The following is a 23,662-nucleotide window of genomic DNA, read 5'->3' on the forward strand; positions in this document are numbered from 1 at the left end:
CCATTCCTCCTGCGCCCAAAATCATCATTATTATTTATACTTAATAATAAAAACTCCCACCATTTTGAGGAACTTCAGCAAGAAAGACTCCTCCCTAAAGCTGTACCTGTAGGCAGAGACTCCCCACAAGTGGCACCTGAACAGGGACTCTCCGGCACAGGGAAGGGACACAGAAGGGCCGTCCGAAGACGCCCTGAAGCCACCAGCGGGTCAACGGGCGGCCCCGGCACCAACCCTCTCCCGACTGGCAGCAGAAGCACCCAGGGTGTCTGGCGGAGGACTGGGGGAGAAGCAAGCGCAGAAACCACCACAGGTAACCGCTGGTAGCTAGCTTCTCCACCCAGCAGCCACCACCGGGACCATCCAGTAGCCAGGCCACCCCTCCAAGCAGCCCCCGCAACAGCCAAGTCCGGCCACGCCTCCCCCAGCCAACACAGCAGCCCGAGGCCCCACGCTCCGGAAGGGAGGAGGGGGCAGTCTGTCGACGGCCTGGGGGAAGGAAGCCGGTGGACCGTGCTGTTCCAGGGAACCAGGTCCCCTGGAAGGAGACCAGTTACTTTTTTTTTTGGACATTTGTTTGTTTAAGGTATGGGAACCCTGTTTCAGAGTCCGGTGTTTTATTCATTTTAGGTATAGTATCCTTATGTCAGAGTCTGTATTTTAGGCTCAGTTTGGTGTCGCAGGTATGTGGCGTGGGGATGGTGTGGTTTGAGTGGCCACACCTGACCTGGGTCTAGATAATTGGGGCCCTGGATCGGAGTGGCTGTACACCTCGTACTCACTCGTTGATTGTTCTAACGAGCAACAGGTAAAACCTCCATCCCCACACACACTCAGGAGAGAGGACCCTTGTCATGACTATGTCCATCTGCTCCGGGGCTTGTTCTATCAAGCCCCCTCTCCACAATAAACTTGTGTTTTCTACCCCATCATCTGTGTCTCTGTTGCTGGAGGTCCCTGAAAACGCCACTTGGGTGGCGTGTGGTAGACAAAACTACAGTTACAAACACAGTTTAGATATTGTTTGAACCGGTATGTCACAGGCATGTTGCAGTTCAACTTTCATCCAAATCGATTCACATAAGAAATGAGTGAAAAATCGACCAAATTTGACCCAAATACCAGACAGGGACTAGGTCATTGAACTCCAAAGTATCTACAACAGGGGAAAAAGTAGCAGGAACACAACAATGATGGAAACTGGGAACACGGTTGAGGTGTCGTTTAAAGATCTCTTGGTTTAAGTTTCATCCAAATCGATCAACCTACGGAGCAGATATTAGTGAAAAACTGATAAAATTTAACTCCAAATATTCAGCTGGTCTTGCTGACTGACGCGCCGCTGGTTGTAAACAAAATGAAGGAGATGAGATTTAGAATAAGACGCTTTATGATGTCATAATACTATTTACTATAAATGTGCAGGTTCTGATTCAGAATGTACATTGGACTGTGTCCAGTGTGCGGTGTAGACTCAGTCACTCTGTAGTGGTTAGAGATTACAAACTACACGTTTACATGTATAGTTATGTACCTTCTTACTCGGTGGATGTCTGTGAATCTGTTCCATTGATATTTTATCTATTTGGTCATCATTACTTTGCTGGATTCATAAAAAAATATGAAAAATGTGTCCACAAAAACTCGTGACCACGTATGTGTGTGTGACAAATAATCTCTTGAACTTGAACTTGAACTTGAGTCGAATCTACTGAAATGTGCAACTGAGTGATGCGTTCAAGATCCAGATGGGTGTCGGAAAAATAGAATCGGTGCAATGGTAATTACCCTCAGAAATACCACAACCTTTTTTGTAATTCATGGAAATGTAACTTATTTAAAATTTAATCCCAGGAAAAAAGTCACCACTGAAATACTGTAAATCCAATTACCTTGGTAAACCTACACCTCCATACGTAAAACTGCGATAAACTACTGACAAGTTCTTCCATAATAATTCTAATGCCAAATAAATGTTAAAGTTCCATTTTTGTTGTCTGCGTTACAACATAGACAAATCATCTATTCAACTGAATTTTACAACTGTACATTATTAACAGAAAAAATACAATGAATTAATAGTTACAACTAACACGAATTTATTATATTTATAAAATAACATGTACTTATTATTATTGTTATGTAAAATAATTATGAAGTTTGTTTTCGTTTTCGTTCAGATGCAAAAAAAAAATGCAAAAATCTAAGACAATAAAGAAGCAATTGTCCAAAAATCCAGTCGTCAAGGTCAGTCACAATATTCTAAAAGAAAGATTACAGTGGAAAAAAACAATAATGAGAGAAGAGAGAAAGAGAGAAAATTGGAAATTGTATTATGTTATCAATTGTAATTAGTGGCAGTATAATAAGATGTTTCACTGAACTTCAATCACCTTCAATAGCTATAATGTACAACTAATTCACAACTTCGTCCATCACGCCAAATTCAGATGAGGATCAGGCTGAATCCATGTATTTTCATGTATCAATGAGGAAAATCTTCGAACATCCTCAAAATGTAATTCATGAATAGTCATACTGATGTAAAGAGGAGCGACAGCACGAACTGATGCTACGTTCCATGGGAACTTCAAAAATTGTGATTGGTGTCGATACTGGACCCTGTGTATTGCTGCCTGCAGCTATATTTATTATTATTATTATTATTATTATTATTGTTGTTGTTGTTGTTGATGTTGATGTTGATGTTGTTGTTGTTGCTATTGTTATTATTATAATAATCATTATTATAATTCTGACAAATAACCTCTTGAACTTGAACTTGATATTGTTATCATTATTATTATAATAACTATTATTATTAGCTTTATTATTATTAGCAAGGAATTGGAGGCAGATGATCCGCTGTGGCGACCCCTAACGGGAGCAGCTGAAAGGAGAAGAAGAAGAAGAACATTATAATCAGCGTTATAATTCTTATTATGAGCATTATTATTATTATGGATGTACGTATGTATGTATTTATGTTTAAGTTCAAGTTCAACAGATCATATGTATGTATGTATGTATGTATGTATGTTTGTACGTATGTGTGTATGAATGTATTGCAGTGCCTTGAGCTCTCATTTGGGAGTATTGGGAGACGTCCTCCTTTGTGACATCCCCCTGGAGCGAAACACAAGCTGCGGTGCCTCAAATCCACACCTTTAATTTGCCGTGAAGTCTTTGAGGAATCGTAAATACCCACAATCGGCCGTCTGGCTCCGTTCTGCCGCGGCTGGTGAAGGCTGCAACAATGTAAAGACGAGTGTCTCGTGGGTTCAGTTTTTTTCCCTTATATATATATTTGATCAGATGTCTTTCTCAGATATGCAAACACATGGAAACGGGAGATTTGAAAGCTCACCGAACAAAGCGAAGCCGACAAATCTCTTGTGGCATTGGTTCACGTCTCAGACTGCTGGTGTTCTAAGGACAATACATGCTGAGAGAGATGATGATGGTAATGATGATGATGGTGATGATGGTGATGATGATGATGATGATGATGATGATGATGATGAAATGGCGCTGTAACCCTCACTAATGTGCCATACGTGCTCTTGGCGTGCTGCGTCTACTCTTCCTGACTTTTTCCTCTGCTTTAGCGATTCAGAGAGAGCGAACGTAGGTGTCGGTTAAGGAGCAGCTGCTTCCTGCTCTGGCTCGTTTGGTGATTTCCCGCTTGTCGTCGAGACAAACCTGATCAAAAAGAAAAGAAAATAATCCGGACCGGCCGGATGGCGCTTAAAAGATCGGCTTCGTCGCCGCTGCACAAGTGCTTAAGGCCACAAAATGTGTCTCTGCGTTTTTGTTTTTTTTCACCCATCCCGGCAACTGACACGTCAGGAGCGGCGGCGCCCAGGGAGCAGCAGTTAGGGGGTTAATTAGGTGTCTGCCTTCAACACGGTACCGGGAGGAGCCGGGGATCGCATCGGCAATCGCTCTAACCCATCCCCAGCCACCGCCTCCATAAAAGGTGGGCAGCGACGGGGGGGGGGGGGGGTAACGTGTTGCGAGATCAGGCGATCGTGTGCTGTCGGGCGGCGGCGGCGGCAGCAGCAGCACCGGGGTTTGGCGCCTTCCAGCGCCGCAAGCGGCCCGGCCCTCGTGGACCAATTAGCCCGGGCGGGGGTGGAGGGGGGGGGGGGGCGTCCTGGGAGACTCCCGCCTCTGCGGCTCCCGCCGCTCGGTCCGACCTCCGTTGCGGGCGCCTCCCTCCGTGTTGCGTCAGGTGGAGGCTCCGTCTCCGGCCGCTCGGAGGGCCTTTTTTGCCGAGCAGCGAGATCGTACCCGACGCCGTTTTTTTTTTCCTCCCCCCCAAAGTTGTCGTTTCTCATTGTGGACGTTTCCTCGAAGTGCAACCGGTGGATGCGCCCTTCGTCGGGAGGCGAGGCCCCCATTGGGGAGATTATGAAAAAGAATAATTAAAAATTCGGGGACAAATTTGCCTGACAACAGGTCCGTTACCCAGACCATCAGATATTTTGTTCCAGTAAAACGTCAAAGGAAGAAATACGGCAAAAAAAAACCCGAATAACGTTACAGGGATGCAACTCAGCGAAAGACAAACAAACAAAAAAAAGTGTTAAAGAGCAACGACGGAAAGAACAACATCCAGGGGAGAGGGAGGGAGAGGGGAGTGGTGGGGGGAGAGAGATGCAAATCCCATGGCAACAGCATCCCGAAAACAAGTCTAAAATAGGGGGCAGTGTCCGCTATTACTATAGCAACAGGAGCTCATTCGCGTCTTCAGGATTTTATTAAAAATCATCATTGAACGACTGCCACAGTGGTCCATTGGTAAAAATCTGGTTTTCTCAGGTTAAATGAATGAAGGGCTCCAGCAGACTGCACTCAGTCACATGCAGCTTCCTTTATCTATTATCTCTGGACAGTGGATGTCATGTGGAGCCACAATGCCTGTCAGCAGTCATCCAACCTTCATTATAAACATATTATTATTATTATTATTATTATGATCATGATTATTAATATTTTTTATTATTATATATTATTAAGTATTATCATTAGTATTATTATTATCATTATTATTATCATAATTATTCTTTTTTTATCATTATTATAATAAATATTATAATAATAATTATATATATATATATATATATATAGTTCAATATTGTACTGAACTAATATAAATGTATTGTACTATAACTATATATATATATATATATATATATATATATATATATATATATATATATAGTATCATAATAATAATATACTACTATATATATATATATATATATACATATATATATATATATGGTACTATAATACTATAGTACCATATATACAGTAATATATATGTAATAATAATTATATATATATATATATATATATAGTATCATAACACATAATATACTACTATATATATATATATATATATATATATATATATATATATGGTACTATAATACTATAGTACCATATATACAATAATATAATACTATATATATATATTATAGTATGATAATGATAGTTATACATTATACTACTATATATATATTGTACTATAATACTATAAATTGTACTATAATATTTATATATATATAAATATTATATGGTGTTCCATATACTACTATATATACTGTATATTGTGTACCAATGGATATTCATTCATGCAGCTGTAATTCTCCAGATCAAAACACTCTTTCTGTTTGTTTACGTGAGACACGTGCGTGTGACTCCAGCACTGCGGGGAGGGGGGGGGGGGGGGTGTGGAGGGGGGATGCGTTGCCTTGGTGACTGCCGAGCAGCCAATCAGTTCGCGCCGTCGCGCCCAGCCAATGAGAAAGCGCGTGTCACGGCGCTCGGCCAATGGCCCGCCGCGCGCGCCCCTGATGCAACCCGGGTGCAACGCGCGCGGTGCGCTTCCGCGTCCGACGCGTCAGATAGTCCCGCGTTGGAAAACAACGGCGGACTGTTTTGATCGGGGCCCGGGCGGCGGAGCGATCCGTGACGTGGTGCGTCCCTAGTGACGCGGCCGGTTGCTAGGCGTGAGGGAGCCGACGCCTCCTCCTCTTCCTTACGCTCCGGCGCCAGCAGCAGCAGCGGCTCAGTGCCCGAGCTGAAGCCGTCCAGAGCTGCGTCTCCCCCGGCCTCCCTCTCCGCACCGTCCCGGGTCCGCCGCGCGACATGGCGGCTCTCTAACCGCCGCAGAAGCCGAACCCCGGAAGCAGCCCCGCACCGTGCGCTACACTTCCTGCGAGAATGGAGTAAGTTCCAACACTTTCCAATATTTGAATGCTGGATAGGTTTTTATTTTTATTTTCATATTCATATTAGTATTTTAATTTTCTATCTTATTCATATTTTTTTATTATTATTATTATTGTTATTATTTTATTTTATATGTTTTATCTTTTTTTATTTCCTTTTTCTTTTTCTACTTTGCTCAGCAAAGTCTTTGGAGGTTCCAAAAAGCATTTCACTACATGTTGTAAAGTGCAATATGTATGTGATAAATACTTACATAAATACTCTTATTATTATCTTTTAAATGTTAGAGTAACAAAACTTTTGCATATCAAAGTTTTCATTCTCCAGTTGTTTTATTATTATTATTATTATTATTTATTTATTTATTTATTTATTTATTTATTCATTCATTTATTATTATTAGAAGTAGTAGTAGTTGTACTTTTTCTTCTTGATATACTTAAAAACTCAGTTTTATAAAACATTTTCTGTTTTCTATCTTCTTTCCACTCCTAGAGACAGAAATCACTGCGGGTTGCATTGCACGCAGCTTATTTAATGAAATGACACGCAAATCACTTCCAAGCAGCTGAAGGGGTTAATCTGCATTATCCGCTTAATGATGATAACGGTGCTGAGGAGAATGAGTTGGAGCGTCTCAGCAACAGCTGGTTCCCATGGCAACCGCAACCCCGGTCCCAAGTGTGTCCCAAGTGTGTCCCAAGTGTGTCCCAAGGCACTAGGGACCATTTCCCTGTCGTACTTAAATACCCAAAGAATGACTGTGTGTGTGTGTGTGTGTGTGTGTGTGTGTGTGTGTGTGTGTGTGTGTGTGTGTGTGTGTGTGTGTGTGCGTGCGTGGAGAAAGAGAGCGAGAGAGAGAGAATAGAAGTACCTTTGTTTGTATTCCGTGTGTTGTGTTTTAATGCGAACCAAAACAAACCTTGATAATAAAGGTCATTGATGTACTTTCCCAACAATATTTCAGACTGTGCTGGTCATTTCGAGCTCCAAATCGCACCTCTACGTTCATGACATTTGCTCCCCTTATCTATTCATCTCAGATCAGTTGATTCGTCCTTCGTGATATCACCGGTGGAAAAATAAAACGTGGCCCCGCGAGAGGGGACGCGGCGGTGACAGAAACCCGAGCCCCGTGCGGCGACCGCGCCTCGGTGACGCTCGCGGACGAAACAGTTGGGCGCTCAAAACTGAGAATGACCTCCCCTCCGCTCTGCTCTCCTTCCAGGTCTAACCACGCTCACCCCGCCCTGCGCTCTGTGGCTCGCCTGTCAGACCCCGCCCGCTCACTGCACATGCTCCAGCTCGGACTGAACCGAAACCCCCGCAGACCAAGCGATGGCAGCGCCCGCTCCTCCTGTTTGGAGGGCTCTTGGTGTGTGCCCGGCAGACCCCCTCGCTCCCTCTCACCCACAGGCTAACCACAGCCAATCACAGGGGTGCAGGGGGGAGGTGTCAGAGGAGACTCAGCACTTAATTGGTGAGTCGCTGCGAGTGTACCCTTTTTTTTTTTTTTTTTTTTTTCCCCCCCCGCTTTCCCCATTTCGGGTGGGCACGGCGCTGCGGAGTGCTCATTCTCCTCGGCCGGCGAGTGACAAAGTCGCATCCGAGGCGTGGAAATGTTGCGACTTCCTGCTCGCGCATCGGTGATATCACGCGTACGATAGCGTCGACGCTGCGGGATTACGATGCCGAGTTGATGCGTTTATCCCTCGTCTTCATAAACAAAATGATGCTTTTAAGGCTAGGTAGTTGCAAAGATTAAACTCGTTTTTTTTCCTCTTTTTCCCCTCGGTAGGTGATGGTTTCTCGGACTGGATGACTGAAGAAGTGGATTTCTCTTCATACCTCCCAAACCCTCCCTCCCCGCCCTCCCCTACCAACGCCTCCCTTCCCCCCTCGCCCCTTCAGAATGACACCCAGGTGCCCTCCGACCTGGAGGTCATGACCTCGCTACTGCAGGAGGAGCTCGCTCAGCTGGAGGATTACTTCCTGTCCGAGCCGCTGCCGGAGAAGGGTCCAAAGTTTGGGCGATGCGACAAAGGTCCACCGCCGGCGGGCCCTCAGGCGTTCTGCCAGGTGCCCTACGCGTCGTATTCCGCTTCCGGCCAATCGGAATCGAGCCCTCTCCTTGTTACCCTGGCAACGGGGGAACTGGACCTCCTGAGTATTTGTGGCGGGCCCATTGGCCGCTCCAAAATTCCAAGACACGCCCCATACAGCTGCAGTCGCCCCAAAAGGCTCCCTGACGGGGCGAGGCTAGGCGACGAGTATGAGAATAGCTTATGGAGTTCCAGAGGGAACAACTCAGGTAATTTAGCGGTGACCTTCAACGGAAGCTACGGCTGCGTCGAAGACGAGCAGGCGGGAGGGAAGGGCTACTGCGCGGGCGACGCGGTCGAGATCAGGAGGTGCGTCGTTCCCCCAAAAGAGGAAAAAAGTTATTGCATAGGTCAGGACGTCGGCGGCGGCGACGGAAAAGCGTTTTTTCCCGCTTTCGGCTTCGGCGCGGCACTCGACGTCGCCCGCAAGGAGGAGGATGCGTCGGTGTACAGCGGGAGGGCGGCCGACGGCGGGGCCGAGGCGCTCGGCCCCGTCAAGGCGGGCGGAGAGGCGACAAGAGCCGGCGCGTCGTGGAAAACCGGAAGCCACGACGGCTGTTACCTCCCGCCGACGCCGCAGTCGGAGGCCTACCACGGCTTCTTCGCCGGCATCGGTGAACAGGTCAAGGCAGAGAGTTTACAGGCGGGGCAGCACCACCCGCACCACGCCTTCCTGGACGACCAGGGCCCCGCTTGTCTTCTCATGACCAGGGAAGGTCTCGACCTGGACCCGCCCGGCCGCAGGCAGGAGTGCATGCTGAGCGAAGACCACTGCGCCTTGACGTACGATCTGGAAGGAACGCCGCTGGAGGGCGGAGAACGCAAGCAGAAGAAGAGAGACCAGAACAAAACGGCCGCTCACAGGTACGGCAGCCGGAGAACAAACAGCGGCGAAAAGGCGCTCGATAGATCATATCTTTATTACCGCGTCTTCATCAGGGTCCGATGGGCAAATGGTCCACGTGAAGCTGATGTACATGTTCCTCCTTTTCTTCTCACTGTTGATCGCTCTAGCTCCCGGTGACGGGGTCCACAGTGCCGTCCCGTTGAATGTGATGTCCGCGCCCGTAAAGGTCATTAACCACGCCGTTCTCTCGCTCTCTCTCTCTCTCTACGTTCCACCCGCAGGTACCGACAACGCAAGCGGGCGGAGCTGGACGTCCTGGAGGAGCAGCTGCACGGCCTCGAGGGTCGCAACCGGGAGCTGCGGGACAAGGCCGAGTCGGTGGAGCGCGAGATCCAGTACGTGAAGGACCTGCTGATCGAGGTGTACAAGGCCCGAAGCCAAAGACTGAAGCAGGACGCGACAGCGTGAGGGCGCGGTTCAGCCACACCCATTTGGCCAGGACACAACAGGGAAACTGAAGTTTTTAATTTTAATTTTTTTTTTTTTCCGCATTGTCCAGATTCAAATGTTTTTAGTTTTTTCTTCTTAAGGCGGGCTGGGTAATTTGCATGTTTTGCTCGTGGGTTTTTCAATTTCCACATTTTGAACAGCCTCTCGTCCGCACAATTCCCGTCTGAACATTTGAGCCTGCACCGTGACACTGTAATGTTAAAACGACAATCATTTCGGATGTGGATTGAATTAGAAAAAAAGGCGGAAAGTCATTTTGCGTCGCGCATGCCTTTTATTTATAATTTTTTTTTTTAAAGCAGCCTTTAATTCAAGTTGATGTCAGTAAACAAAAGTAGCTTAAAACTCATTTTATTTTTAATTGTATAATTGAATTGTACCCTTTAAAATAATATATGAGGCCATATATTTTGCTACTACTGATCAAATAGCTTGATTTTAATTTTGAATCTATATCTGGAAAAACATATATATATATATATATTAATGTCATTTCTTTATGGCCCCCCGAGAAAATGGAAATTCATATTTTAAAAACATTGTGATTTCTCATGAATTTTAATTGATTTGATGATAAACGGAAATGGCTTCTACAAGCCGCGTTTTAGCAACTTCAGGTAAAAATAAGAAACAACCAAACATCAGCAATCAATAGAATTATTGTTGAACATCTAAAGTATTTGCTTCTGATGATGAGTGCAGTAGCGCGGAGAAGCGGCTTTACATAAACATCGCTGTATGGACAATCGTGGATTTTAAACAAGAACTACATTCGTTCCCGGAAACGTTCTAAGGTTTTCTGTCGACGGCGTCGTCCCAGGTTTTCTCCGCCCGTACGTTTTTAATAACATTTCTTCGGCAGGCGATTCGGGGAGCAAATTATTTTAAGATGCAAAGTGTGTTCCATGTGAAAGTTGAACGACGCTCTTTCTACCGTTGCAGATTGCAGTACAATATATTTTGCGGCTCAGGTTAAATGATCGCTTCCCAAACCCTGCGGTTATTTAATAGTTTCCGACGGCTGCGTCTGTTCGCGCGGCTGGATTTACCAAATGTACAATAATGTTGAAACTTTTCTTTTTCCGAGACTCTGCATGTCTGTAAGTACATTTCCTCTCTACGGAGTAGAAACTTTCACCTATCGGAATTAGACTGGAGGCTTGATCTCTTCCATTGCTAGTTTAGGCAATACCTTTTCTATGGCTGGGATGCACTGATTTCTACTTTTTGTACACTGAAGGAGACCTTTGCTTTGTAGAAAAATCACTTAAAAAAAAAACAACAGAAATATAATTGAACTTTTATAGCTTCGTGTGAGAATATTGTCTGAGTATCGTCTGTGTGGTTTTGGCGAAGTGGCCGCTGTTATAGTCCGGGGGGAAAGAGGGGGATATCCGCTTTAGACGTTTCTCTTTCCGACGCTCAAGTGAGAGATGTGAACACTATCATGTATGTCGTGCTGCTTATTACTATATTTTGGCTGGTGAAACCTGCTTTAATCCTTGCTGTGAACTATCAATCCCGATGCTAAAATGGGAAATAATGTGAAAAATCCTGGAAATGTTTAAAAATGAAGCTGGAGCTGAGTTGTGGACTCTTGTCGTTTTGTTTTTTTTTGTTTTTTTTACTCCGTTCTCTCCACATCTTTTAGTTTGTGCTGCCTGTCATTGGTTTTTCACCAAATAAAGTGATTTGTGTCCCGTCTTTCCGTCTGGGGTTCTATTTTCTCACACTCTCAGTGAGATGAGCAAGAAGAATAACGACATTGGATCGGATGCCGTTATAAAATAAATCAAACCCTAATTTCAGAGTGCGCTTCACGCATCTTCAAACACACTTTTGAACGATATACGTGTTTTTAACAAACCCAGACAACTGTGATCACTCCAGATTTAATGACTAACATTTGAAGCAACATCCTATTCAATAATCAATGACGTGTAGTGAAAGAAACCTTTATAAATAAACCAAAATGCCATTTTGACTTGACGAGGAGGCCGTTGGTTCATGTAAATCAGACTGAATGTGGGAGTAACAGCTGCAAAGTGTGTAAATGCAAAAGCTAGCAAATGAAAAAGTGAAAATGAATAGAGTTGCCGTTTGTACGGCCGCTGGAGTCCGGCCGAGTCACATGGGAATATTAAAAAAACGCTTCTAAACAGGGCAACGCAAAGCCTGCGGTTTTATTTAGAAACCGAGTGCTGATGGCGGTGAGAAATCGTTAAAACTTTTAAATAAAAAAAAACGTAGAAGACGGTATTTTCCATCAAACGCGAGCTTAAGAAATGTATGATTTTTATTAGAAGTTGAAATATTCCGTTCACAGGCGACAGACACATTTTCTGTAAATAAAAAAAAAAGACAAGATTAAAAGTCATCTGGCAACGGGAAGGTGGGCCCCGGTTACCAGACGGTGGTTAGTTACCGCGGACAGCGTCGCATCTGATGGAGATAAGACAGGAAGGTGAGATGTTGGTGGCTCACTTCAGGAGGTCGATCAGCTGTTGATAGTCGCACTGCGGGGGAGCGAGGTGCGAGGCGTGGACCGCTTTCTGGTACACATCCAGCGACACCAGCACCTGCACACGGTCGGAGAGAGAGAGAGAGAGGGAGTCTGTTTCGGATCAATCTGTCATTTTGTTTTTCATATTTGGTTCCCAGGCACTGCACAAAAATACGGAGGCGCAATGATATTTATTGTGAATATTTTGTATATTTGTTTTGGAAAAGCATTTTGAGAAAGCAGCAGCAAGAGAAAAGTGAAAAGCCGATGAGCTGTTTATGTATGTACAAGTCTGTGACTTTCATTATTCATACTTTTTATTAACTTATTTATTCACATTTATTTAGTTTTTCCTTTTTTTTTCTATTTCTTATTATCATATTGTATTAATTTGTCTCTTTCTCCACTTTTTCAATTTAATTAATTTAAGTCCTGTTTATTAATGTACCTTTGCCTTTTAAATCCATGATCTGAACACTCTGCTTTTATTTCATCTGTCAAAGCACTTTGTAACCTGTGTTTTTAAAAGGGCTACATAAATAAAGATTAATATTAATCTAGATTAATAAATAAAAAATATTATTATTATTATTATTATTATTATTATTATTATTATGAACGCATCAAATAGTCACATGGAAGAATATATTATGTAATATACTACTTCATCAAAGAATATGTAATTTAAACATTTCTAATAACAAATAATAATAAAAATAGAAAAAACGACAAAAAAGCATAATTCACTAAATCAAGACGGGACAATAAGAAAAGAAAAATGTTGGACTCACGCCTTGATTTCATCCCGCCCACTCACTCATTACCTGCAGTGATGGACAGTGGCGGCCGTACAGGCAGAGCGTCCTGATGGCGGCTTGTCTCACGGCGTGGTGCGGATCGGTGCACGCCGCCGTCACCAGTAGGCGGATCACGTCCTCCTCCAGCAGTGCCGCGCCACCGCCGACGGTGGCCAGGTTCCCCAGGGCCGCGCAGCTGTGGCGCCGCGTCAGCGCGTCTTGGTCGGTGATCAGGGCCGCCAGCGGTGACACCGTCCTCCTCGACTCCTCCGCCCAGCCGCTTTCGCCCTCGGGGTCGCCGGGGCCCGTCGGCTCGTCGGCCGAAGCGCGCCCGCCGTGTGAGCGCCCGTTTTTCTTCCTCGGTTTGCCGGGTTCTGCGCCGAACCTGGCCTTCGCGACGTCTCTTCCCATTTGTAAACCTGCCTCCCCGATAAATCCCAGCCAGCTGCCGACCGCCCTGCAGGCCATTCGCCGGACGCGGACGCAGGAATCGTGGAGGCTGCCTATGATATCCTTGAAGGTGGCGGGCTGGAGGGAGGGGAGGGTGCTCGACACGAACGGATTCAGGTTGCCCAGCAAGCTGCAGGTGGCGGCTCTTATCTGCGCGTGGGAGTGTCCCAGGGCCCGGTGCAGCACCGCGGCCTCAAGGTGGAGCTGGGGGCGGGAAGCCTGGGAGGAGCAGCGGGCCACCTGGGACAGCAGCGCCAGGAGCTCCACGGCCGAGTCCCAGAGGACCTCCACCTGCAGCGAGGCCGCCAACAGCGAGCTGATGTTCCGGGTCACCGTCGTCGGGTCCCTGGAGGCGAAGAACCCGCAGTCCCCGGCTGCAGCCGAGAGGCGGGGCACAGAGCGCTCGGGGTCGCACAGGAGCACTCGGCCCAGCAGCGTGAGGGGCAGTTCCAACAGTTGAGGAGGAAGGGTCCGGATCATCTACCAAAAAAAATAAATGAAAAAGAAAATAATCCTCAGTCAGTCAATTCAACGCTGATCAAACACAAAGAAACAGAACTCCCAGCAGTGCTGACAGTTGGACGGTTGGCGCACGCTTCATTTGTACCGTCTGCAACAGTTATCCTCGGTTGCATCAGCGTGTTTGTTACACCCGAAAAAAAAGGGAAGGGAGTCTCTACTGGAAGAGAGGAAGACCCCTCACCTGCAGGAGGCCGGTCACCACGCCGCAGCTGTCGTAGAGCTGAAGGAGTTTGGCCGTCGTCTTGGAAGGAAGGTCCAGGGAGAAGGGGAAGCAAAGCAGGAGGCAGCTCAACACCGCGAGGTCCCCGGGACGCAGGTCCTCCTGGAACGTCTCGTCAGACAACCTGTAAACACTGGAAGGTGCCAGACGTGTCCATGGAGCCCGGTTGTTTTTTGCTACGGGACCGACTACAGACCGACTGTTTTCTGACCTGTCGTCCCTGAGCAGGAGGCCTAGGGTCCGTACGCACTTGGATTCGTTCTCCGAGAACAGAGGGACGCACAGGGGCGGGTACTTGATGAAGGCAAACAGCATGGCCGACAGGAAGGAATACAGTCCTGACAGAACAAACAAACGAGGGGAGAGGGGAATAATCACTTCAGGGAGAACGGTAACCCGCTTGGAATCTGATTACGACCGGCTGGACCCGGCCTCGGCAGGACGACAAACCATTGTCCGAACAGAGGCTGTCGACGCGCCGCGCCGTCTCGAGCGACGCGCCGATGGCTTTCCACAGGTCGAGCAGGATTCCTTCGTCTACGGCCGCGGACGGGGGGCCGCGCTGATACCAAAGACAAAGAGAGGCATTAGGAATTCTCGCTCCGGCGGTTGCGCAGCTCGTGCACTGCGGAAGCAAATTTTCCAGCTCTGGGATCTCCCTGCCCGACCTCGGAGACGCTGTGCAGAATGAGATAGAGCAGGCCGTCGCACAGCCCCCAGCCGGGCGGCAGCGGCAGGCGTGGCTGTGAAAAAAGGGGGGTGAGACCGGGTGACCGACGCTGGCGCTGCTTCACGTTCACCTTCCAACACGAGGCCGACGGAGTACCTTGTGTGGTTCCAGCGAGCAGCTCTTCAGCGCGGCGGTCAGCGTGCCGATGCCGACGTCCACCGAGACTCCGTGTTGCGTGAACATTGATAAAATTAGGGCGGCTAGAGGCTAAGGAAGAAGAACAAACAAAGACAGAAGTTGACAAAAGATAAATGAAACATACAGTATGAAGACATATAAACAGAATATAAGAGGGAGCAGCATTTGTGGAGCTGAGTATTTTAACTTATGTACAAGTACAAGACAAGTATGTTATGTTACATAAGTAAAGATAACATTGTTTATGGTTGTAAACCACCTGTGCTACGGGTACTTACTGCCAAAGGATTATGGGTTGTTTTTTTAAGAATCTTCACAAAGGGCTTGGCAAACTCGTCCAGCCTAAAACAAGAGAAGAGCTGACAGGCCGCACTGCACACGCATTCAGTCGGGTTTAAAGTGGTAATCCATAAGATTATTTTGTTGGGAAAAAAATCCCATACTTTACACTTAAAGACACAGCCGTTCAAATATTTGGATTATGCACGTGCTCTAAATGTTGGTTCCGCAGGGGTCCGCCTTTCCGTTCCTTTCTTTACATGATGTAATTTAGCCACTTTTAGGGCGACTTACAATACAACTGTGGCTATGGAGGAACATTCAGGAAAAAAAGGACGGCAGCCTCGGACGACAACATCCCCGCAATGAGCGACGACAAAAAATACGAACAAATCAATCGATCAGAGGAAGAACTTTCGAGGAGCGGCGACGAGGGTAAACCTGGAGGTAAGAGAAAAAATATCTTGGGACTCTGCCGACCACCTTACGGATTTCCGCTTTAAGTGTAAAATAAAGAGGAAACACGGCACAAACAGACTCCCAAACCTGTTCTCTGCTTGGGCCCAATCACAATGCCGGTACCAGTAAGTCAGAAGCACGAGTATCACCTCTTCAAGCAGCTTGACGATCCAGGGTTGCTGAGCGGGTCAAGGGGAGAGAACGAGCGTCGGGGCGTGGTCCAGCAGACTGTGCACCACCATACTGTGACCCGAAATCCAATACTCAATACGTTTCCCATCCCATTTACCTTGGTAACTATTCGGCTTTCCACTGTCTCCTTGACCAGGTCCAAGAGGAAGTGGGGCAGGCCAACTTGACAGCCAAGATTCAAGGACCTTTCAAGGTCAACGGCCAGAATCAGGTTACATAACACCCTGAGTGGAAGGCACGTCTGCCACGCCACTTCCACGATGCCGTCTTCCAGCTGCCGATGCACAGGAAAGGAAGAGCAGTTTAACTCCCCGTTGCCCCGAGTGAGAAGTGGACCACCTTGACCCACTCTTACCTGGTATTTAAACGCCAGTAACTTCACTTTCACTTGAGAAATGACATCTTGGTGGACCAGCAGTTTGGAATTCTGCCTCGGATCTGTTTCAAAGACCAATTTCTCCCAATATTCTTCCGAGTCGACGTCCTGATACAAAATAAGGGACCAATATCAACTTCGTACAGCATATTAAAAAAAAGTAATTTTATTTTTAAGACGGACATCACAATTTTGTTGAACCATGTTAGAACCCACTTGGGCTGTAGAGCCACTGAACCACACCCAGGGAGGTGACTCCAGGTGATAACCGTGATTCTCACATTGTCACGTCACGTCATATCATGTCATTTCATTTATTATGCCCTGACCTGCTTCGGCGCCAAAGCGTTCTTTCGTCTTTCGCGTCGCACAAGTTGTGGTCCAACTTCCACGGAAGGGAACTGCTGCTCATAGTCCCTGCTGATCTGACCCCTGCTGATCTGGCTGCTGCACAGGAGCAAATGAATCGTCTCTAAAGTCATGTGTGACGTAGTATATAGACTGAAAGAGGGAGAGAGGATCTGAAAGACAGACAGACAGACCCTAACCCTCAATAGACAGACAGACAGACCCTTATCCCAGATAGATAGACAGACAGACAGATAGACCGACAGACCGACAGACCGACAGACCCTAACCCTAGACAGATAGACAGACAGACCCTAACCCCAGATAGATAGAAAGACAGACAGAAAGACAGACAGACAGACAGACAGACAGACACACCTGTGCTTTGACGCTACACTGGACTGTTCCTTTGTGTCACAGATCAGCTTGGCTGTTCCCTTTGTCGCTGCTGAACCTTTGCCCCACTAGAGGGCGCACACAGACCAGCTTAGAGCATCGCCCTGAGTTGTATTGTTGCTTTACATTTGTGTGTGTGTTTTTTTTCCATTACATACATTGTTGACAGGCCGTGCGTCCCCTTCCCCTTTGCTCTGCTTTTTGCCGTCGCAGTGTTTCCTTGCCTTGCGGAGCAGCCGTCTCTCACCGCAAACCGCCGTCTTCTCCTTGACTTGCTGGAGCTTCCGCGCCATCACCTCGGGGCTGGGCGTGACCGTCAGGGGGCTGAAGACACCGGTGTCTGACAGCACTGCCACCGTTGGGGGAGAAATAAGGGTAAGAGTCAGACGCAAAGCTCCCTTTCAAGCAAAGATCCATCTCAGCCGTAGTGTGATGAAGGCCCGCACCTAAAACACCATCGGCGACAAAAGGGTGATGCAAGAGGTCTGGCCATGACAACCTCTTCTGGGGATCTTTGGTCAGTAAACCTTTCAGGAAGCTCTGATGTGTTCAAATAGGAAAACAAAACCAAACACGTGATTAGGACATTCTGATATTCGATCATACACAAAAATGGAGAATGCCCTGACTTCATTAGCATCATGCAGCTTGGTTGTGGTATACAGTATAGGGCATGGCATGGTATGGTATGTATGTATGGAATTGTATAGTATGTATGGTAAAATATGTATGGCATGATATGGTATGGTATGTATGGCATGGTACGGTATGTATGGCTTGGTATGGTATGGTATAGTATGGTATAGTATGTATGGCATTTTATAGTATGGAATTTTATGGTATGGCATGATATGGCATGGTATGGTATGCATGGCATTTTATAGTATGTATGGCATTTTATGGTATGGTATGTATGGCATGGTATAGTATGTATGGCATTATAGGGTATGTATGGCATGGTATAATAGCTATGCTATAGTATGTATGGCATGGAATGGGATGTATGGCATGGTATGGTATGGTATGGCATGATATAGTATGTACGGTATGGTATAATATGTATGGCATTGTATGGTATGGTATGTATGGCATGGTATAGTATAGCATGGCATAGCATGGCATGGTGTAGTATTGCATGGTATAGTATGCTGGTCCACCAACTAGTCAACCAGCCTTGTAACAGTAGTATTCAAAGAACGTGAAAGGAACCTTTGCACCTCAGCTACCAATATATTCTGTATTCTCTCTGTTGCTCCTGATGTAAACAAATTATGTGTAGTAACTCATAATTACTCGTAATTGCTTTGACCGATATTCAGGATATTGTTCAGATTCCAAAGACCATTTTGTACCCAGCATCAAAAACAATAACTGTTGTTCTCATGACTCTGGCAAGGCCCGGCCTCGGTTCAGCCAAGTCGGAAGACATTGAACAGACATAAATATAAAACACAGCGAGGCTTACACTCTGCTACGGGGACACAAGGCCTAATACTCAAGTTGCTGTACCGTGCACACCGGGCTCATCGTGTCCGGCCATTTCACCGGGTCTCTCACTATGATCTGTGCCAGCTGGAAGATGGAGTAGGTGTAGAAGGGGGGCGCCCCCGTGTGGAGCTCGTACAGAATGCAGCCCAGAGACCAGAGGTCGGCCGTGTGGTCGTACGGCTTCTCCTTCACCTGCTCGGGGGACATGTACAGCGGTGTTCCCTTGATAGAAGTTAGGACCAAAGTGGAGATGCTCATTGACCTGGCAAACCTAAAAGGAGGGGATTCCACAGACATGCAGCTCAGGAAAGGGACGACTTCGGCAATAATGGGTTTGCACATACGCTCCTCTTTAGAAAAGGAAACGCTGATCGATTCGAGTCTTTCCAAACGTCTCGTCGGTCGTGTCGTCCGGAGCGCGACGGCGTTGCGCGGGGAGAACGTGAAGCCTGCCTAATGTCGTTTTACTGGACTTCCTGAAAAAAAACACACCACAGGAAAGGGGGCCCCTGGACACCGCCCGTGCTGAGATGCATGGTGCTCGGTGAAAAAACCAGGCGGGACATTGGAGCCGCTCTCAGGTCGCGCTCCGTCAGATCAGCAGTCGGGTCAGGAGAACACACCGTGTTACATGACATCACTGACCAGACTGTTTTGTCCAAAGCGACGTATAATAAGTACAACAAGTACAACTGTACAACACTGTAACGGATGAACCTTCACTCGGAATCAGCGGCATTAGTAGGATTTGAAGTGGTTTATTTATGTGTGTGTGTTTAGGTAAACAGGGGACAGATGTGAGAGAATCAATGAGAGGGGAGAGGTTGTCGACCAACCAGGCGCTCCTGGATGTTCCGCCATCCAGGCACCGCGCCTTCGCAGTGGTGGCCCCTAATCTTTGGAATAGCTTGCCTATACACATAAGCCCTGCCCGTACCGTAGACACTTTAATTCTTTGGCATTCCCCTTCAATAATCGGTCAACGTGAAGATTTTGTCCGTTGTGCCGAAATTATTTTGTTGATATATATATTTTGTATTATTCCTTTGTTTTATTTTAATGCTTATTTATTTTCTTCTATTACTTTTTTAACAATAACTTTATCGTCATTTTTACATGTATGGTTTTATTCTCTTTTTTTATCGGCCATATCATTTTAAAATTTAAGCTATCCGATTTAACTGTTTTACTGCATTCCTATGGTTTCCGTATTATTCATGTATTTCATATCTCAGGCCTATTCAGCACTTTGGTCGACTGTGGTTGTTTTAAATGTGCTTTATAAATAAACTTTGATTGATTGATTGATTGATCCATAACAGAAGGTTCAGCTGAAAGAGATGGAAAGTCCTTTAAAACGAATTGATAAAGAAGTTATAGTCATTTTGTCGCTTTGTTTAGACAGTGTAATGGTAAAAAAAAAATGCTGGAATAAGAAAAACTATGGGGCCTTGAAGTAATCAATAATCAATAATAACTTACCCAAAATCACATAGCTTCACCACCCCACATTTTGCCAAAAGAATGTTTTGGGGCTTTAGGTCACGGTGGAGGATTCTATGTGAATGTAAATAGTAGAGGGCGGAGACCAGCTGGCAGGCGATATGGCAGACCTGGAGAGAGGAGAACCCACATCCTTCACCAACGTGATCGGTCGCGTTTCAGTCGTTGTTTGGCCCCGCGAGCGGCGGCTCGAGGCACGTTACCTGACTTTCTGGCAGGTTCCCGTCGTCTTCCAGGATCTGAAACAGGTCTCCCTCCGCGTACTCGGTTACCACCACAAACTATTGGAAACAACGCACGGAAGAAAATAAACATTAAAAAAATCCTCCACGGGAGCAGGGCCAGATGCTTTTCAGCGGGATGTTCCTACGCCGTGTTAAAAATACGAGGCAGTTCAGCCGCCGTACCTCCGTCTCCGTCTCAAAGCTGTCGAACATCTGAACAATGTTTGGATGTTCAAGTCCCCTCATGATTTCGATTTCCCCTTTGAGACTCTGCAGCTCCTTCTCGGATCGACCGACCTTTGGAATGAACTTCAGGGCCACGATCTGGAGACAAAATGATTTGTGCGGCAGCACAAACATTAAAGCAGAAATGTCATCAATCTTGATCGTTCCTGGCGGGGAATAAACACGGGGAATGTGTTTCAGACAAAACGGTCGCTATTCTGGATTTAGATCGTTGTTTCAGGACACTGGACACTGAAACCAGTACACTGAGACCAGGACACTGAAACCAGTACACCTAGACCAGGACACTGAAACCAGTACACTGAGACCAGGACACTGAAAGTAGTAGACTTAAACCAGGACACTGAAAGCAGTGCCCTGAAACCAGTACACTAACACCAGTACATTAAAACCAGTACACTGAAACCAGTACACTGAAATAGGACATTCAATCCGTACACTGAAACCAGTACACTGAGACAAGACGCTAAAACCAGTACACTAAAACCAATACACTGAAACCAGTGCCCTGAAACCAGTACACTAACACCGGTACAATAAAACCAGTACACTGAAAACAGTACACTGAAACCAGTACACAAAAACCTATACACAAAAACCTATACACTAAAACAGTTCACTAAAACCAGTACACTGAAATGAATACAATAAGACCAGTACTCTGAAACCAGTACACTAAAACCTGTACATTGAAACAAATACACTGAACCCAGTACATTGAAACACAAATACATATTGTACTGTTTCCGGTATACTATATATACATATTGTACTGTTTTTGGTGTACTATATATACATGTTTTTCTCTTTTAATATACCATATATACATATTGTACTGTTTTCAGTGGTCTATAAATACATATTGTACTGTTTTCAATGTACTATATATACATATTCTACTGTTTGCTGTGTACTTTATACACATATTGTACTGTTTTTGGTGTGCTATATATACATATTGTACTGTTTTCAATGTACTTTATATACATATTGTACTGTTTTCAATGTACTATATATACATATTGTACTGTTTGCTGTCTACTTTATACACATATTGTACCGTTTTCAATGTACTATATATACATATTGTACTGTTTGCTGTCTACTTTATACACATATTGTACCGTTTTCAATGTACTATATATACATATTGTACTGTTTTCAATGTACTATATACACATATTGTACTGTTTGCTGTCTACTTTATACACATATTGTACCGTTTTCAATGTACTATATATACATATTGTACTGTTTTCAATGTACTATATATACATATTGTACTGTTTTCAGCGTACTATATATACATATTGTACTGTTTCTGCTATACTATATATGTACATATTGTACTGTTTTCAATGTACTATATACACATATTGTACTGTTTTCAATGTACTATATACAAATATTGTACTGTTTTCAGTGGACTATAAATACATATTGCACTGTTTTCAATGTACTATATATACATATTGTACTATTTCATTGCACTATATATATGCATATTGTACTCTTTTCAGTGTACTATATACTTCCACTCACCTGGCCGCTGAAGATCTTCCTTCCCTTGTACACTCGGCCAAAGGAGCCCTGTCCTGCTAACTCCAGGACGTGGTAGGAATCCATATCTGTTATTATTATTATTATTATTATTATTATTATTATTAATAATAATAACAACAGTAGTCGTCCTGTAGAAACGTCTTCCCGACTGTTTACCTGCTCCCCACCGCGGTCACCAAGGCAACCGGCGTCATGTGACGTCCCTCTGACGTCAGAATCCAGAGCCTTATGAAGGCGCTGCCGTCACGTCACGTCGCAGAGGGAAGCAGGGCTCACGTTTTCTACGTCGCGGGGAGGAAACGATTCCCGGCACGGCAACGCCACGTCTGCCGTTTCAGAATAATGGCGTCCACGCGTCGGAAAGAACACTCTCAGTCACACATGCACGGAGGTGTCATTTTTAATGGGTGTTTACGAAAGTAAACTCAAAACAAGGAAGGTTTTCATGCTCTCCGCGATGTTTCGTCCAAAACTCTACTCCGGCTTTTCTACGGACAGCTAACGGACAGCGTGGGTCCTTTGGCCGGCAACAGTACGGCGTCCGTAGCAACGGGGAACGCGCTGGGGCGGAGTGGCAACAGAGGTTTCCTGTAGAGTGGGAATCATACCCAGTTGTATGACACACCTTCATATGCAGATTAATAAAGTGTGTTTATCTCACACTTGTGTTCATTTATTTCACATGAGACTTGCAGAAGGGCCATTAGAACATCTAGGGTTACATTTTTGGGATCAGATTTTTGTTTTTATTGTCTTTGTATTATTATTATTATTATTATTATTATTATTATTATTATTATTATTATTATATAACAATATATTAATAATTATATAATAATAATTGGGAATTCGCCTTTAACAAACCCAAGGACACTTTACAATGGAAAAAACAAAACAAAAACAATTCTTTGTATTGTTCTAATTATTATTATTATTATTTAATTTTATTATCATTATTATTAATATGATTACTATTGTGTGGTGTTGATATTATTGTTATTATTATAAATATTATTCATATTATTATTGTTAATATTAATGATTATACATGACACTTATTGTGTTATAATCATTATTATCACCATCATTATTTCTCTATTATTTTTAGAAAGGTCCCGTTTTCCCTCTGTCCAATCTCTTTTGTCCACGAGATGTCGCGTGTGTTTAGCAGGAGAAGCAAGCAACCCCCCCCCCCCCCCCCCCCCCCCCCCCCCCAAAAAAAAAACACGAAAACCCTGCACGTGAGTACAAGCCACAGCTCTGCAGCAAGAGAAATAAAGTGCATGGACTCATATCTGTAGCACAAGCAATGTCCAACCAAATTGGATGCTTTAATGTAGGGGCCATAATGTCTGCCTCATGTCGAACGTATTGTCACTTTATTATTCTGAATAAAAATAGGTGGTGTAGGTGGTGTATTGCCAGCCCATAATTATACACAAATCCGCATCATGTGTGTGTTTTATTGCAAAACATGTTCCCGCTCTGGATCCGTCCAGCTGAATGAGTTATTGGCTGTTTGAGAG

At 45.1% G+C, this 23,662-nt stretch overlaps 2 protein-coding genes across 2 annotated transcripts; one reads left to right on the top strand and one right to left on the bottom strand.

Moving 5' to 3' along the window:
• Window positions 1–7,581: 7,581 nt before the first annotated feature.
• atf5a (activating transcription factor 5a) lies at window positions 7,582–9,660 on the top strand (the record flags this gene model as incomplete). The annotated part of the gene is made up of 3 exons (XM_080013552.1): window positions 7,582–7,723; window positions 8,042–9,209; window positions 9,474–9,660. 3 exons carry the CDS (start codon window positions 7,582–7,584, stop codon window positions 9,658–9,660), a joined length of 1,497 nt encoding a protein of 498 aa, XP_079869678.1.
• Window positions 9,661–12,168: 2,508 nt separating this feature from the next.
• Window positions 12,169–22,199, bottom strand: stk36 (serine/threonine kinase 36 (fused homolog, Drosophila); the record flags this gene model as incomplete). The annotated part of the gene is made up of 19 exons (XM_080013553.1): window positions 12,169–12,281; window positions 13,030–13,932; window positions 14,156–14,280; window positions 14,645–14,756; window positions 14,863–14,937; window positions 15,021–15,131; window positions 15,341–15,404; window positions 15,888–15,979; window positions 16,090–16,266; window positions 16,348–16,476; window positions 16,698–16,815; window positions 17,095–17,180; window positions 17,271–17,461; window positions 17,559–17,652; window positions 18,622–18,871; window positions 20,083–20,213; window positions 20,307–20,384; window positions 20,511–20,651; window positions 22,116–22,199. 19 exons carry the CDS (start codon window positions 22,197–22,199, stop codon window positions 12,183–12,185), a joined length of 3,060 nt encoding a protein of 1,019 aa, XP_079869679.1. The 3' UTR covers window positions 12,169–12,182.
• Between the last annotated feature and the right edge of the window lie 1,463 nt (window positions 22,200–23,662).

This window comes from Zeus faber (genome assembly GCF_960531495.2).
Source record: "Zeus faber genome assembly, chromosome: 14".
Classification (NCBI taxonomy): Eukaryota; Metazoa; Chordata; class Actinopteri; order Zeiformes; family Zeidae; genus Zeus; species Zeus faber.